Genomic DNA, 22,642 nt, shown 5'->3' on the forward strand with positions numbered 1-22,642 from the left:
CGAGATTCAGGGCCACAAAGCTGAAAAAGCACTCTCTGAGTGTGGTGCACTTTTGCAAGCAGGAGATCTTTGAAAGTAATCCTGAACTTTACAGGTAGCTAATGTAGCTGGAAAAGACAAGGTAATGATATCATGTTTTTTACATCTGGTAAGGATCCTAGAAGCGGCATTTTTGAACCAGCTGCAATCGGTTTATGGAATGTGACGGAAGACCACTATAGAGAGCGTTGCAGTAGTCGCGTCGAGGGGAGATGAATGCATGACAGTGTATCTCTGCATCCGGGTGGGAAAGGTAGGGGCGGACCTTTTGAGATGTTTCAGAGGTGGTAGGAGGATATGAGGATATGACTACAGAGGAGATTTGGGCATTAAAGGAGAGGTTACTATCCAGAAGTACACCAAGGCTTCGTACAGTGGGGGAAGGCAGCAGCAGATAATTTCCGAGGTTCAAGACAGCATTATTGAGATTCTTGAGCTAAGTTTTCAATCCTACTAGAAGTTGTTCAGATTTGTTGGTATTGAGCTGAAGAAAATTAGGAGACATCCAGGCCTCGATGTCTTGGATGCAAGCTGAGAGCCAGACCATGGCAGAGGGACATCCAGGGTCTAGTTTTAGGTAGAGCTGGTTGTCATCTGCATAGGAGTAAAACATGAGGCTATGTTGGCGGATGAGGTGACCCAAGGGAAGCATGTAGATGTTGAAAAGAAGAGGGCCAAGAACAGGCCCTTGAGGGACACCACAGGTGACCGGGTTTCTGTCACTACTACTTCCATCATAAAAGACAGACTGCATGTGTCCAGATAGGTAAGAGGATAGCCAGGACAGAGGTTCCAGAGATCCCAGCATACTTCTGAAGGCAGTCAAGAAGAATGCTATGATCTGTGGTATCAAAAGCAGCAGTTAGGTCAAGGAGGACAACGACAGATGGAGGAGCAACATTAGCATTAAGCAGAAGATCAGTTGCACTGTTTCTTCACTGTTCTGGTTGTAAGTGGGGCAACTGTGTCTTATCTGAGTAAGGGTGGCGTTGTAGAGAGCCACTGTATCATCAACTGAAGACAGGAGAGTACCAGTCAGAGGGGAAGAAGAGACACATTCCTGAGAGTATTATAGGATTTAACAGATTTTTGGCACGGAAGGAAATAACAGTATCACTAGTAGCTGAAGGTGTAGGAAGATTAATATTGGCAGTGATTAAGACATGGTCAGAGAGAGAGAGAAATCTGAGACATAGATTGGAAATATCAAGACCCCTGGTGATGAGCAGATCCAAAGTGTGTCCATGGTTGTATCTGTTGTATCTTCACTTACAAACTCAAAGAAAAAGCTACCCCCTAGTAGCCTTAATGGATGTAGTTGGTAAAATTGTGCTTGAGTCCTCCTTAGTAGAAGGTGTCTGTAGAATTTCATTTCTAATGAGCGTCATAGTCTATCTGGATCACAGTTCATCCTGCAACAGTATAGTATTAGATCTCCAGTATTTTTGAGGGAGGAAGCTTGAACTGGATACACTCTCAGAAGAGAAATCCCCTTTCTCCTGGTAATTAGTCAAGTACAAGTATATAAAAAGTATTTCCAACTGCTAAAAACACATCAAAACAAACGTTGAAAAATATATTTCGAACACAGCAAAGGTGATGCTTTTATTGTAAATACTGCCAGGTGTTCTCTAACACTTTTAAGACATCTTAATACAATACCTGTACTCATGTTTAACTAACTTACAGATCTTCTATGATGAAAATTTACTATTTCAATGCTTCTAGCAACACACCTGTGTTTACACTGCCAGCTATAGGAGTGCGGGGACGTTTGTTAAATTTGAAATCTCAAGTAACGTTAGTAGGGCCACTGTTGTTGCTTGTCTGTCATGACCCAGTTACAGTGGTATTTTGTTTTATAAACTTTGCTATTCCAAGAAGACTTAGGAGAATATGTTCCTGGACACTGGTAGAAATGCAGCCTCTGCATTGAGGGACAAACTTCAGGGGATTTGACTCTTATAATTATTTTGTTTTATAAACTTTGCTATTCCAAGAAGACTTAGGAGAATATGTTCCTGGACACTGGTAGAAATGCAGCCTCTGCATTGAGGGACAACCCAGTTTCACAGCCACCCTCTGTCACTAATCCTGAGAATCACTTTTAAAAAAATCGCACTTGCTTTCTCATTATTGTTGCTGAAAAAATGCACATAACTCTCATGCATGTCTAGTGAATTGCATACATGTACATGCATTGCAGTTTTTTTTTTTTTTTTTTTTTTTTTAAGTTTTTTTTTTAGTCCTATTTTATTTTACTTAAATTCTCCAATTTGGCCATCAATGTAATTATAAATGTCTGCATTTGGGTATTTTTTTATGACTGATTAATTATAGCATGATAAATGTTTCATGATATCTGGAATAGTTGGATCCAGACCAGCTAAGATGGTCTTAGGAGGTAGTTTGTAACAGTGTTGTAGAGTAGCGCTTTAATATTTTGTGTGTTAGAGATGGGAGAAGTTGTAAAATGTTGCAAATTTTTAAGACTTCCTCATGGACCTTACAGACTTGTGTACATTAATTGAATGTGTGTTATTTTTTATTCATTTTTTTTAAATGAATGGTTGTTTTTTTTTTTTTTTGTGCTGGCTTTTAGAAAAGATTTGGCAGTTTCACAGACTGACTGTGAAGAAATGAAAGGACGACTAAGGCATCAGGAGTCAGTGGCAGACATGTCCAGTGGGAACCGTGTCGGTGGCTTGTGTTTGAAGTGTGCCCAACATGAAGCTGTTTTGGCACAGACCCATACAAATGTACATATGCAAGCAATAGAAAGATTAACAAGGTGAGTTCATCATAAGGAAATCGCCTATTACTGTAGATCCCAGTGGCTCAGGCCAAGGCTGGGATCTTGCAGGCCAAGCTAAGGCAGAGGCTAAAGTGCCAGGATGAGAAAGTACATGTGACAAATTAAAAAGTCCTTTGACCAGAGACAATTAAGGTGAGCCACTTAAGGACCAGCACTTCGATGACTCGGTATTGGAGCAGCATAACCCAGAACACACTCACAATGATTGTGAACACACACACACACACACACACACACACACACACACACACACACACACACACACACAGAGAGAGCCTATTTTTTATGTATTTTCATGACAGCAAGAAGCCGTAAGTTTGTTTTGTTTGCAGCGTGGTTGGGTGGCACCATCCACATTTAAAAAATAATCTAATATTTACATTTAAAGATTTAAGTTGAAGCACATTTGGTGCAATGCTGTCTTGTTTTGAGCCTAGAGCAATGAATGGACAATGCACGTGAAACTTTGCAAGGAAAGGTCGTTAAAATTTCCCAAACATTGTCAGTATTTTACTGTGAAAGTCTCAATTTCTTTTAAGATTCCAGCAAATGTTCGTGAAATCAACCCCCACTTACACATGTAACACAAGTTTCTCATAAAAATGTTAATTAGCTTGTTCAAGTCCTTTCCTAAAGCCACTATAAAAGTTACATGGGAATAAGTTACCTTGGTCCAAAGGTGCAGCGGGAAAGTACATGTTTTGTTTGCAGTATTTCCCTTATCAGATTGATGTTGCAGATAACCCCACTTTTTTCTCTGTCTTCCCTAGAACTTTGCATAATGCTAATCATACACGGATCTAAATGTGTTTGTAAAGTATCATACAGATTGTATTTACCAAGTTTCTGTTTAAAACTATTACTAAAAATGTTTGATAAACTGCATCGTGAGTTTGTGAATTCAGGTGGTTACAGCTACGGTACAGTACTTCAGAATACACTTGCAAATAGCTTTCCAAACATCTGTCAAAATGACTTTATTGTAAATTACTATGTTTAAATGTGTATAATTTTATGCCAATGCAGTTTATCCTAGTTATGTCTGAGCAAAACCTGTGTCCCTCCTATGATGAGGCAGCTTGATACAATGCACAGCACAAACATTGTTTAACCCACTCCCAGAATGAAATGTAGTGTGGACAATATTCAATGTTCCAGTTCTTTTATTTAGCAGATGCAGTCATTCAAGTACAGCACAAATGATGATGCTATGTTTGGTATAGAGATACAAAATAAGCTAATGAAACAAAAATGTGATATAAAATAGGATTACACCATCGAGTTACAAAAATAAAGATGGCCATGCATCTCTGATAGCAGCACCCTCTTCATATCGCTGTTGTACAATTTTTGCTGGAGGCCGAGGTAGCTGTTCTTCTGCTTGCCTGAACACCTCCTTATGGGCCTGGCACATATTGTGCAGGATACAGCAGGCTGTAATAATTTGGGGAAGAAGCTTTTGGTTCACTTCATTACGCTTCAGTAGTATCCACCCCCTCTCTTGCAATAGCCCAAAAGTCTGTTCAACCACCACGCAGATTTGGCCCAGTTTATTATTATTAAAGAAATAACCACCACCACCCCCTACAGATGATGTGTGAAAAGCAGTGTCGGCGACAACACTAAAACGAAGTATTGAAAAAGCAGGCACTAACCATCGGCAAATCAGATCTTTAATATCGATTTACATCAAACATGATGACACATGGATTCTTTCTCTTGAAACTTTGCTCTGCTCATGTAAACAGTATTTTAGGGACTTTCACATTTAATAGCACAATAATATAAGTGGGCCATCATCATGAATAATTTAAATCTGCCCACCTCCCCCTCTCCCTTATTTACATAGTGTTCTGGGAAAAGTCGGCATTACAAAGGAAGTAAGAGGCTTTACACATAAACACAAAAAGGCACAATGTCCACGTTTATTTCACGAAACACAAATGTCTCGCGAAAAGTCAAGCACTCATGTAATGTGACCTAGTGACATCTCTGAGTGTTAGAAATAATAGTCATCCAGCTGTAAAACTGTGGCAATGACAGAATCCCTCAAGAATACTTGTTACCTAATGTCCTAATTTAAACTCATGAAACACATTATTTGTAAATAACATGATTGGATTTAGGATAACAACACAATAATATTCTGTAATCTGTAATCTGACATTCTGATTGGCGGAGCAGACTGATTTATTGTATTTTTTTTTTTTTTTAATTTGGAATTGCCAATTATTTTTTCTCGTTTTCTCCCCAATTTGGAAAGTCCAATTCTTTTCTTATTTCAACCTGGCTCACCGCTGCCTCCCCGCACTTACTCAGGAGAGATAAAGACGGACACAAGTGTCCTCCAAAACGTGTGCCGTCAGTCATCCGCTTCTTGATCTGTTGTGTAATCATTTCATCACAATATAGGCTACAATAAAAAAGTAGGAGCAGAGCAGGCACACTGGACACCTGCTGCTTCTTTATCCCAGTACAGATAACTTGGAAGAGATAAGAAGTTAATCAAAGATGCAATAAAAGGAGCACCTCTTATTACCATAATAATATCCCCACAGCTATCCCTTTATTTTTATGTGCATTGTTTTGTTTGATTTTAATTTGACTCAGATGGACCCTTTATTTCTTACTACAAGTTAATTTCCCGTTGTACAGGAAGTAGCACCCCACCTTACACGTTTCATGCTGTACAAACTGTGGGAAACTGTGCAGTAATGTGGGTGTCTCTTTCCTGCATATAGTAAGGGACACGAATAGTACAAATACAGAAACCAGCAAGAAAAATATATATATACACATTGGAAACAAGGATAAGATTTTATGAAGTGTTATTTAAAGCATTTCTTATTTATGGTACTGGTGTCATTATAAGGTTCATTGTTTTTTGGAAGACTTCACAATGCATTTGAAGCCATTACCTGTAACACATAAATGATACAGTACCTCCGCACCTTTGCTCTTAACATTATCCGCTTATTAAATCTAGAGAAAGAGATGAACTGATGGCCGTATTATCCTGCCAGAGGAACAATCAGGGTGAAATGGAGCAAAGAGAATCCAATGCATATCGGCAGGTCAAACAGGCTGTGGAGATGGCAGAAGAAGCCAACCTGGAAAAAACACAGGTGAGGTTTTCTGACATTCGTCTAGAGTTTAACACTAATATTTACAGTGGTAGCCATGGCCAGCTATTTGCCTGTCACGAGGCTGTCGCAGTGCAATAATGTAAAAATGCCGCAGCTTTGGAAACCTGTTTTTTTTTTTTTTGACCAGCATTGAATCAGCTGCAGTTTGTTATTCCTGACACCACTTGGCAAAAGAAAGCAGAAACCGCATTAAATAAAGCAGCAGGGAGTGCTGTGGACTTAGACTAGCTTTAAAGACAATCGAGCATTTTGTCAGACCGCAGGTAAACTGCACATGGTTTAGAGTTATGTTCTGATGTCAATTGATAGCCATCTGTATTTATACTACCGGTACAGTAGGTGTGCACTTACAGTACAACTATGATGATTCATCAGAGTATTATACAGTTCTGTTAATTTTGTACTTGAAAAATGACATGAACTCGGAGCATTGAATTTAATAATACACTGAAGTCCAAAGATAATCAAAAGCATAACAGTTTATAAAGTCTTAAGATGGCACAGATCTTGCTATGTAATCCGGGTGTGGAAAACCAGTCACACGGTATATGTTGTCCACATTCGTCACTTGTGTGCTATGAAAATGCAGTAGATCAGTGATTTCTTTTCTTTATTCTGGCTTTAGCCATTTAAAACACAATGAACTGTTTTAAATCTTCACAAGAGTTAGTTGAAGTTCCAAAAATGTCATCAGTGTATCTGAGATACAGCTTAGGTGTGTTTCCATTGTGTTGCTGTAAAATTCTGTTTTCTACTGATCCCACAAAAAGGCAGACATATGATGGTCTGATTTTAGTTCCCATGATTTAGTTCCCTTACTTGAGTGTACATATTTCCATAAAAAGAAAAACAAAGCGAGTACAAGTTCAGCAAGTCTCAGAAGGATATCTGTTTCTGTTTCACAATCCGTTCATCAAGGAAGTGTTTGAATGCAATTGAACCTTCACTGCTGGGGATAACTGTGTTATTTTCCACGATAGCCCTCCTCTCCAGTCCATGTTTACTATATATATATATATATATATATATATATATATATATATATATATATATATATATATATATATATATATGTATGTATGTGTGAATGAACTAGAGAGGAGGGCTATCGTGGAAAATTGTTGACTAGAAGGAAGAATATTGTTACCGACAATACTTAGGTAACAATAGTCTTTCTGAGGGGCATTTCATTTTCCACTATGAGCTGAGTCTGCACTACATATTTAATGTACTGAGCATCAAAATAACTTATCACTATTAAAACACACTTATTTTCAAAAAAAAAACAACATCATGTATAAATGATGGACATTGAACAAATGTTTATGGTTTCTTTTTAATCACTTGATCATTCATCCTTGACCATGACACGTTTGAGTGACTATGACTGAAGCATATGCACTTAATCGCCTAATTACTGAGATAGTTGATTGGACACTGGATATGGAGTGATTTCAGCTGTTGAATTGCAAGCTTAAATAAAAGCAATAAAGAAAATCACAGAAAATAACTAATATGCTATGTCTGTCAAGAGAGCAGCACCTTTGTGGCTGGACTAGGGCAGCGTACTGTGGCTCGCCGTCTTGGATGCTCACAGCCAGCAATTTCAAGCCTGGCAACATGGTACAACCAGAAACACACTGTCAATGACAGGCCACTAAGTGGGAGACCAAGAGTCACAACACTTGCCCAAGATTGACATATCATTTTGCAGTATTTTCGTGATGTCAGTTGTTAATCGGCACAATGAAAAGTCATTGCACCTGCTCTAAAACAGAGTTTGTCATTTTTTGATCGCATCTAGTGAATTTTATCCAAATATACGTGATTTACGTAACTTTCTTTTGATGCTCAAATAGAAGTGATACATTTCTTTTGATGCTCAGTATACAAATGTGTCATAACAATTTGTTTACAACATTGTCAATGTCAAACAGATCAACTCTTCCGTTATAGTAAACTTTTAATATGTTCTTTCAACAGTTTAACTTTAAATGATTCTATAATGTTTATTTCTAATTCAGATACTTCAATTTAGCAGTCTCTCCTAGAAATTTGTAATTTTATTTTACTTCGTTGATATACACAGAAGGCAAGAGGTTAATTTTTAATTAGGCAGCTGCTTGGCAGCAAATGCAACCTTGAGTATTAAAACTTAGGACTGCTCATACATTTACTTAATGTTATTAAATTAGGTTTCTGATTTATTTAAATACTTTAATTTTGTCTTACTATAATCAAACCATATACCTATCCTATGTTCGATTTGCTTCTGGCATATTAACTCTGTTCCTTAGAGTTTGCTATTCTGCTCTCGCTGGATCAGAATTTAAGGCTCCAAGTCAAATTTAAAAATAAAAGGTTTGTAACAAAAACAGCAAACGGCACGCAAGGCCAAAATAAATAGACAAACAAAACGAATAGACACTGACAAAAACAGGGTGGACGAACGCTACACAAAAAATTGATATTTATAATTACGCTTCTCTCTCTCTCTCTCTCTCTCTCTCTCTCTCTCTCTCTCTCTCTCTCTCTCTCTTCCCCTGCCCCCCCACCCCCCTTTTTCCTCTCCCGAACACAACCCCAAGTACGTGAAAACATGCTGCTTTTATGCAGCTGTACCGTGACCCGATTGCTAATCAATCATTCAATTGGAGTCGCAGTATAACTGCACGTGAATTAATAAAGTGCAATTCCCCATGCTCACATATTACATTTTACTTGCACATGAAGTGCTGTGCAATCCTCGTGCCTAAATACAAATATACATTTTAAACACTTGTGTTACACAGACCCGTTTATATTCCGTGTACCAATGACTATACACCAACATTTAACACACCACACGCAACATATAACAGAAAATACACACAGGGGCGGGCACTTCGTCACAGGGAGGTTTGGAAGTTTCAGCAGGTTGGCCTGACCTTTTGATACTCTGTTTTTGAGACCTTACACAAACTTATTCAAAAGGATACAAGATCCTACAACATTACTATTAGCAGTGTATTTCATTCTATAGCATTTTCATATGACTTGGTTTGTAACTCATTGTAACTGAATCTGGGTCCATTAAAGAACCAATCACCCTAGCAACTGAGACCTGCAAAAGCTTCCAATGATTTATAGCACAAAAGGCACATGCCAAGGCCTCCTGTGACATAACCATAATCCTATGTGCACTGTAAGGAGTTGTAAGATAGTTTTACATTTGACCAAAGATTTTGAAAGGTTTTTAAAGAAATGCTTCAGATAGCCATATTGGTTTACGCACAAACACCATTTTTGATAATATATGCCGAGTGTCAGATCAATCACTTCAGCGGTTCCAAAGAAGAAGATTTTATGAGGTTTCAAGAAGAAATTAGTCATATGGCCATTTCATTTTAACACCAGTTTCTTAAAAGTCAGTTGAATTGCTACAGTGTCAAGGATGATGCTTGTGAAGTTTGTCAAGTAAACCGTTTGTCAACTGAGACAGTTTTAAATTTCAGATGTAAACGTACACCTGGCGGCCATCTTGTTTTATAAAACATAACCATTTTGACATATTTGTATTCCATTGTTACTGGGACAATAACTACCAAGTTTGGAGTTTGTTGGTCAAATGGTGTTCAAATAGCAGCAGTTCACTTAAGGGCACGTTTCGATAAGATTTGTGGCAGCCATTTTGACATTAAAATTTATCACAGCAACTTCTGCTTCGCAAACTTGATGCGGGTTTGGATGCTGATGATATATGCCAAGAGGAAGATTTTAAAAGGTTTTATCGAAAAATGCATCAGGGCGCCAATTTCAGGGACACAGTAGCACAAATTTTGCAGCATCTGACAGCCAATGTATCCAGCTTGTTACCTTCCAAGTCAGAACCTGATCAGTCACACAGCTTCGAAGCAACAGCAGTTAAAGTTTTGGGAAGAAAAAAAAAACTTTAACAATAATACAGTTAATAAATACAAATCTAAAAATACAGTTTTAGCAAACAGTCCCATCCCCTTTCTTTTAAAGCTACAGTGTAATTAACCTATCTCGTTAGACACAAACAGTTTTGAAATATTAGGTTTTGATTAAGATCAGGACTTTTACATTGAATTTCCTCTGCATTGGTCTACATGTACTGTGCTTTATTTAATTAGTTTTAATTTAATTTCCTGTATTATCAGGTGTATGACACCTTCTGGTGAAACACTGTATTTTAGTAGTAATCTGTGACAAACCAGTTTCTTGTCAGATATTGCCCTCCAGCAGGTTAACTAAACTGCATACCACATTGATGTTAATTTTATTGTGAAACATAATGTAACATACTTTTGCTATTTTTATAGCTGTTCATGGCTACCACAGTAAAAGTACATGGTGTTTACGGCATTATGTATGATTTATTAAATTTGCCACTGTTGTTGCTATTTCATCTATTGATTTCTGTGGTATGGATGGCTTTGTGGTGACATCAGACCCAGAAGAAACACACAGTACTGTAAGTAAAGGGCACTGCTGCACGGTTTATTAAACAAATAGATGCTTTTAACAAAACACTTTCAAAACAAAACGGCACGATGGCCAAAAGACTGAAAACAAAACACAGTGAACACTAAACAAATTGGTATCGTGCTGAGCTATGTCATTGTTTAAGTTTTATATTGTTTAAGTTATAAATTCACTCTCTCCTCTTTCCCATCCTTTCGCCTTGAACACCCAACCCTGAGTGAGTGATTCATGCTCCTTTTATTTACAGCTTTGCCGGGGCTCACTTGCTAATTAATCATTCACTTGAATTCCGGCCCTGTCTACACGTGAACTAATTTGTGACATCCTTGGGCCCACATAGAAATACACCCTTTATTCTGAAAGTGAAGTGATTGTGCAATCCCTGTGACTAAATACAAATATCCATTTTAAATCACCCGTGCTACATAACCGGCACTCCGTGCACCACTACATACATACATATAAACAATAACACATCACATATACCACAAAATACACACAGGGACTGGGGTAACCTGCCCCAATAACTCACAAACTATTTCAGATGGAAACTTTATATTTTTAGTGTTATGGAAACTTCTTAGAAAAAATCTAATGGTACCCTTCACTTAAGTTGAGAGACCTAATGCTGTGAAAGTTTGTCCCTATACTCAGTACACAACTCTATCTCATGTTTCTGTAGGTCTGGTTTGATGGTGAGTAGTGTAAATGGTAAAATAACCCTTTCATGACATTACTTTATTATTGCTCTATAAAGTTTAATTAGAAAAGTAACCATTAATTGTTTCATAAACTTGATAACAAGTTTTGATGAGAAGCCTTCAACAATTTCTTCATATGAAGAGTATTATCACAATGAAAGGGGAGGACAAGAGATACACTGTGCATGAAAGCAAACTGATTAGTACCCCTAATTCTGTCTGAATTACAATTCTGTTCTAGGCATTGATCCAATGTGAGCAGTTAAAAAAAGAGATGCTGAGGCAAAAAGATCGACTTGAAATGGAATTGGCTGCTGAACAAGAGAAGATTACCAAAGCCAAGGAGACTGCACGAGAGGAAATGAAGAAGGAAAAAGAAGAGTTAGCGGCATCTGTGAGTGTTTTTTTTTTTTTTTTTTTTTTTTTTAATTTTTGATTGTAACTAGAATAATAAAAATATAAAATGTTATCACTCAAAGTAAGGTGTATTTTTTTTTTTTTATGTGTTCCTAAACTATACTGGAATTTTAAACTGATTCCAACTTTGTAAATTCACCCTTTTGTTATATATATATATGTTAAAGTATACATTGTTAGTGCTTGACTTGAAATGAGGGGGAGATGATTAAATAGCTAAATACTATAAATTACAAAGTTCAAGGTGTGCTTTTGAGTAACTTCGTGCATTGCTTTTAATAATACTGCAAGTAGAATAGTATAGTATTATAGTTGAAATGATTACAACAACAAAAGTTCAAGTAATGTGATAACTTGTGATATGTACAACAATAGCCAAATTAAATATTTGCTCAGACTGAAATGTTCTATATGTATTTTCACATTGACATTATGGACTTTTTTGGTGTTGATCAGTGGCAAAAACTCCTAATTAAATCCATTTTGATTCCATGTTGTAACACAATAAAATGTCCAAGGGGGAGCGAATACTTTTGCGAGCCACTGTGTGTGTGTGTGTGTGTGTGTGTGTGTGTGTGGCTTGGAAAAATAACAACCTCTGATTGGTTAAAAAGCATCACATGACTGTGCGTATATATAGCTTATTGCACTACTTGCATACTAATGAGCTGCTTCACACTGAATAAATCACTATGCACCACTACATTCTAAACTCCATGACAAACTGCCATTTTATTTGTTATTAGTTACAAAAACACAGCCAATAATGAGTGGCATTTGGCCTATTTCCTTTAATATATTTGGGAATGAAACTCCCCATAACTGGTACAATGACATATTTCTGAGTGAAGACAGCAGTCCATCTGAAATAAATAAATAAATAAAATAAATGCACCAGCAAGAGCAGACACATAACAGTAGATGAGGAACAGCTAAATGAAATAGAAGAAAACAAATACTGAAAAACACACACACAAAAAAAAAAAAAAACTACAGCATGGCTGGTTAATGTACTTAAAGAAAAAAAATATAGACATTCATTTGATGGAAATAAGTCCAAAAAATCTCAACAACATTAAGGGAATTTTATGCCAATGCAAGAAGTTCAGTTGAGGACCAGTCTCCAGTTTTATAACAGAGCTGGAATAAAATACATATTTTAACAGTAGAAGTTTAAACATCTCTGATGACTGCGAGTTTAAAACCAGTAATCATGTATTCCTGTCAGTCAGGAAAACTCTTAGAAAAGCAGGTAAAGACAGGGCCAGAAACCAACCCCCAAATTACCGGCCTGGATTTGAAGTGTCTGTGGGAAACTGAGGTACTGTCCCCTGACACCGCAGTCGGTCTGATGTGTAAAGTCTGGTTCGATAATCAACTTAATCTGGCACGACTTGGATGCAAGGGTATCCGACAACTAACAAAAACTTATTTTGAGATCCAAAAGGATGAAAATGTACTTGAATATGTGTGCCACACATATAATCAGGTCACAAACTCACCTCAAGGTCCGGTTTTAGCCTCCATCGCAGTTGCTCCCCTTCCTTAATGTCATTTATAACTCTGCCCATCATCATCAGTCCTTGAGTTTCTAGTGAGATGGCACTTTCCATGCAGAAATTCACAATAAACAAACATGTGCAATTTATCTTTTAATAAGCAAACAATGAATTAAATTAAATTTGGGACTATATTACACTGCGGATGTATACACAAAAGAAGTTTCTGATTTTGTCTTAATTTAAATGTGTTTTAATTATTTTAATTGTTATAAGTGGTATAAACCACTTCGGGCTGTGCGGTTCCGATAATTTATACCACTTCTGTGGTGGTTAGAGGCCCTCAGCTGATGCCTTGGGCCTTATCACCACCCCAGGCATGGTGTATATCATGGGAACCGCACGGCTCTTTGTGGTTTATATCTTACTTGTAACACGGCTTGGAAAAATAACAACCTTTGATAGGTTAAAAAGCATCACATGACCGTGTGTGTGTGTGTGTGTATGTATATATATATATAAAAAAATATTATATATATATATATATATATATATATATATATATATATATATATATATATATATATTATTTTAGCTGCCATTACAGCTACGTACTTGGCTTCCTAAATATAATCCACTGATACATATCTGAAAGACAGCAGAGCTGCGTTTCCGACATTGGTTATTTTAGCTGCCATTACAGCTACGTACTTTCACAGAATTACCTCTGTTTGAGGAATTGGTGCCTTCGTCATGCCCACTGAAAGCCAGTTCTTGCTTGCCAAGGTAAACAACAGAATCAATCAAGCGTTTAAGAATCTCACAATTTTCTTACTTGCTCATTGTGAAGTATTGTATCTCTACGCTTTTGCTCATCCTGTTAAACATTAATCCGGGTTTGCCCAAAAGGTTTGAGTGTTACAGTGGCTCGCAAGTGACTTTGGGAACATTCATGTTTTGTGGTACCCTAGACATTCTAGATTGCTGTAGCCAGTGCTGTTCCATATTCCCTTTTCTGTACTGAACAAAAGACATTTCCAGCATTTTTTTTTTTTTTTTAAATTGACAGCTACCTGTAAGCCACCGATACCTTTAATAATTAGAATTTTGGAAGTGGCGAGTAGATCCCTTCCCTCTCCTTCCTGTGTCAGGTTGGGTATTTGTGGTGTGTATACCTTCCTTTTTAACAATCTCCAGTTTTTTTCTGAGAAAGTTCTTCTTCAAAATTGATTCGTAACCAAACCAACTACAGTGTCTCCATTGCCTGATAATTTTTATTTTTTTTTAATTTGTAAAAAGTAAATTCAAACATTACTTTGAAGGTCTCTATAATAAGCATTAGAAAACGATTGAGTGCAAACAGCCAATCAGCTTCCAGGTCTAACAGTCTTGGGAAGATCTAGGCCACATTCAGAAGAACACACTACAGCAGTGGGGATTATGAAAGTCGAGACTGGTTCTGATTCTGTTTCAATTACTTCGTGGTAATGCGTAGTTGCCACTTCATTGTCATGCATAAGCGCCATATCGAGGCGTGATTTGGGTAGTTTGGCTGTTGTTGATGTTAAAAAAAAAAAAAAAAAAAAAAAAACCTAACAAAGTGCTTTTCTCTTGACAGTAGTGTTTCAACTGAACATGTATGGTTCCCCCTTAGCAAACAGCAGGAATATCCCTTTCTTCCCTGTTGGTTGATTGGTTTTAATTTATAACACATTGTTGAACTGTAGTTGAGTCTTATACTGGCTAGGTAACACATAAGCGCGTAATGCGGGTTTCATGGTGATGAGTATGGTTAAACCAGGATGCAAGGATACGGAAAACAGAATGTAAGTCATCAAATGCATATAAAAATGTACCATGATGAGACAGGAACTGAGACAATGTCATTTTTTCTTTTTCTCAGTTTTAAATATTTTGTTCTCTTTGGATGTACATTTTCCACTGTTTCGGAAACTGTTATGTGAAAATACTGGTTGACAGTTACAGTGAGTGAGGGGTGCGAAACTAAGCAATAAAATTGTACCACAAGAAATCTTCCCTGCTCTTTTTTTCCAGGGGAGTAATCTAGGGCTGTTAATGCAACGTAAATAATATGAACAATTCATTTTGTGAAGGTCACACAAAATGTAGAGGGAAAAAACATTAATAGGGAGAAAAACACATACAGCTAAACAGATTTCCCAGGGCCAGATTTGTCTCATAATTCATCTTTGGGGTGTTGTTGTGAGAAGTTTCCTGAAGGGGATGGAACAGGGACCTCCTGGACAGGGACCATGGAGACAGCTATTTAGGTTTGCACAGAACAGGGTTGATATTTTATTTATTTATTTATTTCAGGGATGCAAGTCAGTTATGATTGGTTTGGTTTTTTATCAACTCATTCAGCTGTTTTTGACATTCAGTTGGTTTTCGGTGAAACTAAAGTGACATTTTTAAACCAAAAAACCAAACTGCATTTGTGCAGCCAAGGGAATGGGACATACCATTATACACGCATGTCGTTTTTTTTTTTTATTTTTTTTTTTTTTTAACTGTGAAAAATAAGCTCAATACAGTGTTGTTACATCACTCACACTAATTTATTATACAATTAAACACAATGTAGAAAGAATGAAATAATGTATTAATAGACGGTACACTTTTTTTATTAATTATTTTCTTGGCACCTCCATTGTTGCCGTGAAAGGTTGTAAGTGGCAAATCATGTCTGAGTAGAAGTGCAGCTCATGATTCATGTTATATATGTACAGTACATGGGACTCAATAAGTCAGGCTCGTAGACCTGAATAAAATCAATATGCCGAAAGAATGCAGTAACAAAGTAATCAGGCACACAAAACAAATTTCAATACATACATTTTCTTTCTCTACTTTTGCATTTGGCTGTTTTTATATTTATATAGTTTAACACATTTTTTATATATTTTTTTTAATTAGGTCACATTTAACAGAAGCGACACGTAACTTTTTTTTTTTATTCATAAACTTCCAGATTGAGCTCCTAGGGTGCATTTTTTTAATAAAAGGTTTAAGCTAGGGTACACACTCTGAGTGTTTGCACATGCCTGCAGTGCTAGCAGCACCTGCACGTTTCATCAACAAACCCTACTGAAGGCTGTCAAAGTCAATCGGGTAGATCTTTTTATAACTTTTGATTTGTTGCTATAGTATTAAGGGATGTTAATATGAACAGCCTACAAGCAGCAAAGTGTGTGATGAGCTCCCAAAAATGCCCACAAGCTTAGTGCTGAAACATTACATTCCTTATTTATTTTCATCAAAAAATAACATTGAACTTGAAATGAAGCCCAAAACAAGCCTGACAGAAAAAAAGCTTGCACTCTAAATTTGTGTTTTTATGTACCTGCGTCGTCGGGCGATACCCGGTGACCCACCCTGCTCCGAGGCCTGTGCTCAACACAGAGCATTTTATATCAAAACATTGTGTAAAACAATGTACTATATTCTCCCTCGATCGATACTCCTTATCTTATCTATGCACTGTATACAATTGCAGGGGGGGGGAGATGACAGAAGACAGACCCTAGCAATTATCACTGTAATGCAGAAAAAACTAAAACAAAACATCAGCAAGACAAAAACTAACTTCACTGGAAATGTGCAGTCAAAAATTCTATTTCCAATTTAGGAACTTGACAATTACAGGTGGGTGAGTGGCCCTTAGTGCTAGTGGTTTGTATTTGAGTGAATTGAGGTGTGTGTTTTTGTGAATAAAAATGCTTTGTACCCATATTTTAATATAAGGAAAAATTCTTATGAAAATGTTTATTGCTATACTGTATTAACTCCAAGAGAGGGCAGTTCGAGCACATTTATCGAACATCTCATGTTTTTTTGTTTTTTTTTTCCTATGGAAGATATTAGATAATTGTGATTTTTTCTTCCCTCTACTGGAGTTATACAGTATACAGTAGCAATGGCACTTTTCCACAAATGTACTATTCAAGACAGGTCACTCAGTAGTTGCAGTCAATATTAGATACAGTGGCATGGCACATTTAGGACAGTAGGTGGCACTGCGATACTGCAGCAATAACAATATACCTGTTTTTTCCTCATGCAGGTGATGTCACTCTCCGTAAAGGTGGCCAGTCTCGAAGGCCAGCTCGAGAGGTTATCCAGAGAAAAGAATTCAGTAGCCAATCAGCTGGAGGAAGCTCAAAGGCAGCTCACTTCTCAGGAGTTGGATATCAGTGAGGTAAACAAAAACATGTGTGCTTGTTGTTGTGGCTTTACTTTTGACCAAACTTCTACAGCATCGGTCAGCTTTTTCAATTAACCATATTTCTGAAGGCCCTAAAGTGGGTCATTATTTCATTGTAACAAATGAAACCTGGTGTGGCCATTGAAGACTGGAACTGGGCACTCTAGCCTGACAGTTTAGTTAGCCTTGGCTTTTCATGACTCTGTCAACCAGCTCCATAATTATTTAACCTTGCTGAAGATCAATGAAAACAGATGACCAATGTATTGTGATGCCATACATTTACACACGGTGGCAGCAGCTAACTGTATTTCTGTAATATTTAGTTATAATTTTCAATTGGTTGTGTTTTCATACACATTGAAGCATTGTATCAGAAACCAGAAATGTGTACAGAAATATGTAATCTGTAAAACACAATTAAAGAAGAAAACCCCTGTGCTGCAAAAGCTAAGCTGAATTTCAAACCATGCAAATCATCTGTCTGCTATATTATATTAACACACAAATACTGAAAAGTTATTAATTTAACAGTAATTAAGTATATTTAAACTATGTGATGCCCTGTGTTTTAGAAGTATATATTACATACAGTACTTTTTTTTTTTTTGCAAATTGCATTTTATCATAACATTTGTTATGACTGAGGATTTTAGAAATCTTTGTCATGATGACCTTTCAGTACTAATGTATGGGTTCTGGTCTAATGAAAGTTGCATCCTGGTGAAACTTTGCATGGATAATTATTGCTCATATTTTGATGTTAATGGCTGTTATATGCTTCTATCAGCAATACATTCAAGGAATTAAGTATACCGGGGCCAGGTACATTCCAGTTTTGTTCCAGCCGTATCTGTAGTTGTAGACAGCTCTTCATCTTTCAGCAAATCAGAATGCATGTTTCACTTTCTGTAGTCCGTGACATATCATGGATAACTATTCATGACATCAGTTGTACCACGTTCAGCTTTTACTGCGTTGCATTCTCAATATCAGCATAGTTGATATTACCTGATTTAAAAGGCCATACCTGTGGCACCTTTTCAAATTCCATTCAACTGCAAAGTTGACAATAAAGGTAAAGGTTGATAGTTATTAGACTACAAATATCGCTCTATGTGTAGCCTGTATATTAATAATAAACAGTAGCTAGTAGATTTGTAGGACTGTAAGTGTCTGTTTATGTGATTGTTCACGGACTCGTGCTTAGCCACATACACAGACATTCGCTGTCCTTTAACCCTATATTCTTAAATTGAATGAATCAGGTCCTAAAAGTACTTAATTAATTAAACCTGTGAAATCGTGCACCAGCACTCCTTAACTGGAGTTGCCTAACCCTGGTGTAATAAAATCAGGATTTGCCATTACATTGTTTATCACTGGTGCTTAGTCAGTTTGCTTTATTTGATTTGATCTAGGTGTGTGGAGAGCTGCGGTATCAGTTAAACCAATCTCAATTGAAGAGGGATGAGGCAGAGAAAGAGCTCCGGGAATTCAGAACTAAAACCACGAGGGATCTTGAACTCCGAGAACAGGTATAAATTAGATGCTTTTTGGTATTATAAGTTTATCACTAACTAGGTTGAAACTCGTATAATTGGGAATACAGAGTTTCTGTAAAAATGCAGTAACTCATTTATATAGTTTTCAAACTGGCACTTTAGAGCAGTGTTCAGTGTGCACTGAAGCAAGACTCGCAACCTGTATTGTTCACATTTACCGTAATGCCTTTTTGAGTATGAGTGACCACTGGATTAATTAATCCACCTCCTGGGGTAGTTTCGCTTTACTACCAGACTAAAATTCCACCACATTAGTGTGTGTAAGTGACATTAAAAAATAATGCAACTTTTTGAATGTGCATTAGGGATGCACCTAAAACATAAAGACATGCTTTACACATGCACAGATCACAGAACTACACTGCATATTCAATGCCAGCTTTAGCATATTGTGAAAGAATAGCGTCACTGACAAGGCTTGTTTCCATCAGGGAGAGAGACTCAGACACAAGGAGCTGCAGTTTAAGCCCTATTGTGCACTTTATTTACAAACTACCAAAAACAAACAACAAACAAAGGCATAGTGGCCAAAAGTAAAGGTTTTGCACAAACACGACTGTACATATTTGCTCCAGTACACCAAAGCACAGCACAGCAAAGCACAGCACACATCACCAACACAAACACTAACCTCACCAACATTAACTAACTTAACACCAGTGATTTCCCTTTTTATACACCTGTGGCTGGAGCCAATTAATCACCAATTATTCCATTATGACCCCAGCCACATTCCCAAGTGTGTTCTGGCAGGGAGGAATTTAACACCCTCCCTGCTACTCCAATATTCCCCACACACACCCACACATTACACAGGTAGTGCTTCCGCCCTGCCACACGTCTTACACTGAAGAAAAACTAAACTGTTTATTCTAAATGTTTGGCTGATATCTGGGACAAATAATAATTAAAAACACAATGCCATTTACACCTGGCCTGTAGAAACTAAAAATACTTTTTCAATGTTTAGATTTGCACCATTTTTTGTGAAAGTAAAATAAACTGTTATAACAAATATTTGCAAAAGGTTTATTTACATTGTTATAACAAATGTATTCCTGTAAATCTTACTAATAATTACTGTAATTTTTTGGGAGCTCACATTTTCCTGTATAAAACATGCACACATTTTTTTTTTTAATGGTATGTTACCAATTACTCCTTGACAATATTGCTTTCCACTTCAAGCATTCCACTTCATGTATTTAAAGTCCACACTGTAGTGTACTGAATCAAACTATTAAAACTTAGTGTAACCGAAGATCTGAATATCTTTTGATGCCAAGCGACATATTTTTTGATTTCTGTATATAATGAAAATGATTCATTTTTTGCCTTTGCAATTTGAAAAAGCCCTTTTTTTAATGCAAATTGCTTTCATGCTTTTGGAAACAGTGGTACCTAAACTGTGTGAGTAACCAGTTGAAAGAGGTGTGTTTTTTTAATTTTAAAAAATGTATTACCTCTTAAGTCCAATGAGGTTTATGGACAGCCAAAATACTCCTAACCTGCATGTCCAAAACATACCTATTAGTTTGATTGTTTAATAAATTCAAATAATAATAATATTAAGCTCTGGCAAAATAATAAAAAAAAAATATTAACCAGGAAAGCGTTAATAAAATTTAATAACATTTCTTGTTTTTTGTGAAATTATTCAAACTCTACTTTGACTGGCTTTACCGGCTTATTTTTTTGTTCCTGCAGGAAATAGAGAAGCTGCGTTTGGAGCTGAGCGAAACCAAGCAGCGTCTGGAACGTGCTCAGCAGGACTCGGCCTGCGCCAAGGATGAGTCCCTGAGACTGACAGAGCTGCTGGGCAGATCTGAGCACCAACTGCACCTCACCAGGTACCCCTAATCCTATTACATGCCGCAACACCAATTTCATTCCGCCGGTTCTTGCAACAGGCCCCCAAACAGCCGTTAATGATATTCTAAGTAAATCACTACATGTGCTGCTGCTGCTTCATGGTGACCCCCCAATTTTCTTATTTGAGATTCACTGCAGCTTATGGGTGGTCTGCATGACATGTTTGACTTCAGAAAGACTCATTTTATTAAAGGAGCTGTTACGATGAAAATACTACAGTATTCTAAGAATACAATCATATAATATCAGGGTTATTTTGAAAGCTTGGAACATAGGTCGAGTAAGTCTTGCTACAAAAGATCTGGAATTAAAAAAGCAAATGTTGTGCATATTTACTTGCACTGTGAATATTTTCTTACAGTAAGTACATTGCCTGTTGTAGCCTATGCACCACTTTCTGCACCTACATTAAAATGTGTAAGAATAAGTCAAAACAGGGTCTTTAACAGGGTTTTTTCTCATTTTTACTTAGGACTGTCAACACGAACAACATTATCTTTAAGTGCTGTGTGTATGGAGAATTTCTTAAAAGCTTTAATTATATATGTGTGTGTGTGTGTGTGTGTGTGTGTGTGTGTGTGTGTGTGTGTGTGTGTATATATATATATATATATATATATATATATATATATATATATATATAATATATATATTCTAAGAAATTGAAGCAGAAGAGAAATTGATTGGATTTGGTCCATTATGTGTTTTTTTTTTTTTTATTCACTGAAACTTACAGATCAACTATATAAATCAATTCTAAGTATTGTTGTGAATGGTGGTACTTTTGTTTATCCATAGCCTCGATATGTACTATAGTCTCTATGCTGGCTATCAGATTGTGAGACCAAGAATTGTGTGGGTGCCAGCTACAATGCAATCTACTAGGAAATGGGTCAACAAATTATCATTTTAGTTTAATCAGAACAGACATTTAGTGGGAATAGGACCATTAACATTCACCAATTAGAAGCCCCTTTTTGATATTTATAATCAGAGCTAATTTGGAGACCGGTAATGTTCATCAGTGATTTCAGACAGTCTCTTCCAAGATGCTCTGTGTGTCTTTGTTTTGCAGAGTGAATCTTGTTCCACCTCAGGTAGGTCAAATCATGACAATGCATAATCATTCCTGGTGCCTTATACAGATGTCCCCAAAAAATGACAAATCCCAAAAATCACATTTGACATGTTCAAATGTTAGTTAGTTAGTTTAGGTGTCGATAGCTACATAAAACTACTTGTGATTCTTTCAAGATGATCTGTTATTATTTAGATGGCAGGGCACGGTGGTAGTCGTATGTTTTATCAGTGACTAATACTGCACAACTACGTTTATAAAATATTTGTTTTCTTAATATGAATATTTCAATATCTTATTCCACAAAGGTATACAGTAATCTTATGTGATTTACTGTATATTATAAATGAGCATTAATTTTTCAAGGTTGGAGTTGTACAAACAAGGTTTGCTTAGTCCATTGAGCCATGATTACCAAAATATGCTGTAACCTGCCCTACCTATCATTTTCACCCCTCTAGCATGCACTCTAGATTAAAACAAAAAACAGCACAAGAGAGCAAAAACTTGAGATATTGTCTTCATACTGTGAAATTCGAACCTACCTACCAATATTTTGTTTTAAAAAGGGTGGATTTTGCTGTCTTTCACATCAAAAAGTTCAATGTACTGATAGAAGAATACTAAGAAGCCACTTTGAGGCTTTGGTACAGTATATTGACAGACAATTACTAAGGTGGAGCTTGTTAAAACAGCAATATTCATGCATGAAGATACTGACCTTAATCCTGCTGGTGTTTTCCCCAGGGTTAATTGTTTGACCCTCTTAATAACTTTTCTAAACATCATAGAAATGC

General features: G+C 36.7%; 1 protein-coding gene across 1 annotated transcript in view; it reads left to right on the forward strand.

Annotated features, from left to right (window-relative positions):
• The window catches only part of LOC121317178 (serologically defined colon cancer antigen 8 homolog), a 121,952-nt gene that overhangs the window by 12,348 nt on the left and 86,962 nt on the right, over positions 1-22,642 (forward strand). Inside the window, exons 7-12 of the mRNA XM_041252839.1 lie at positions 2,642-2,830; positions 5,841-5,979; positions 11,431-11,583; positions 17,190-17,324; positions 18,752-18,868; positions 20,603-20,745. Coding sequence (XP_041108773.1) covers positions 2,642-2,830; positions 5,841-5,979; positions 11,431-11,583; positions 17,190-17,324; positions 18,752-18,868; positions 20,603-20,745 — 876 coding nt within the window. The remainder of the gene's footprint in view (positions 1-2,641; positions 2,831-5,840; positions 5,980-11,430; positions 11,584-17,189; positions 17,325-18,751; positions 18,869-20,602; positions 20,746-22,642) is intronic.

The sequence above is a fragment of the Polyodon spathula genome, chromosome 6 (assembly GCF_017654505.1).
Source record: "Polyodon spathula isolate WHYD16114869_AA chromosome 6, ASM1765450v1, whole genome shotgun sequence".
Taxonomy (NCBI): domain Eukaryota; kingdom Metazoa; phylum Chordata; class Actinopteri; order Acipenseriformes; family Polyodontidae; genus Polyodon; species Polyodon spathula.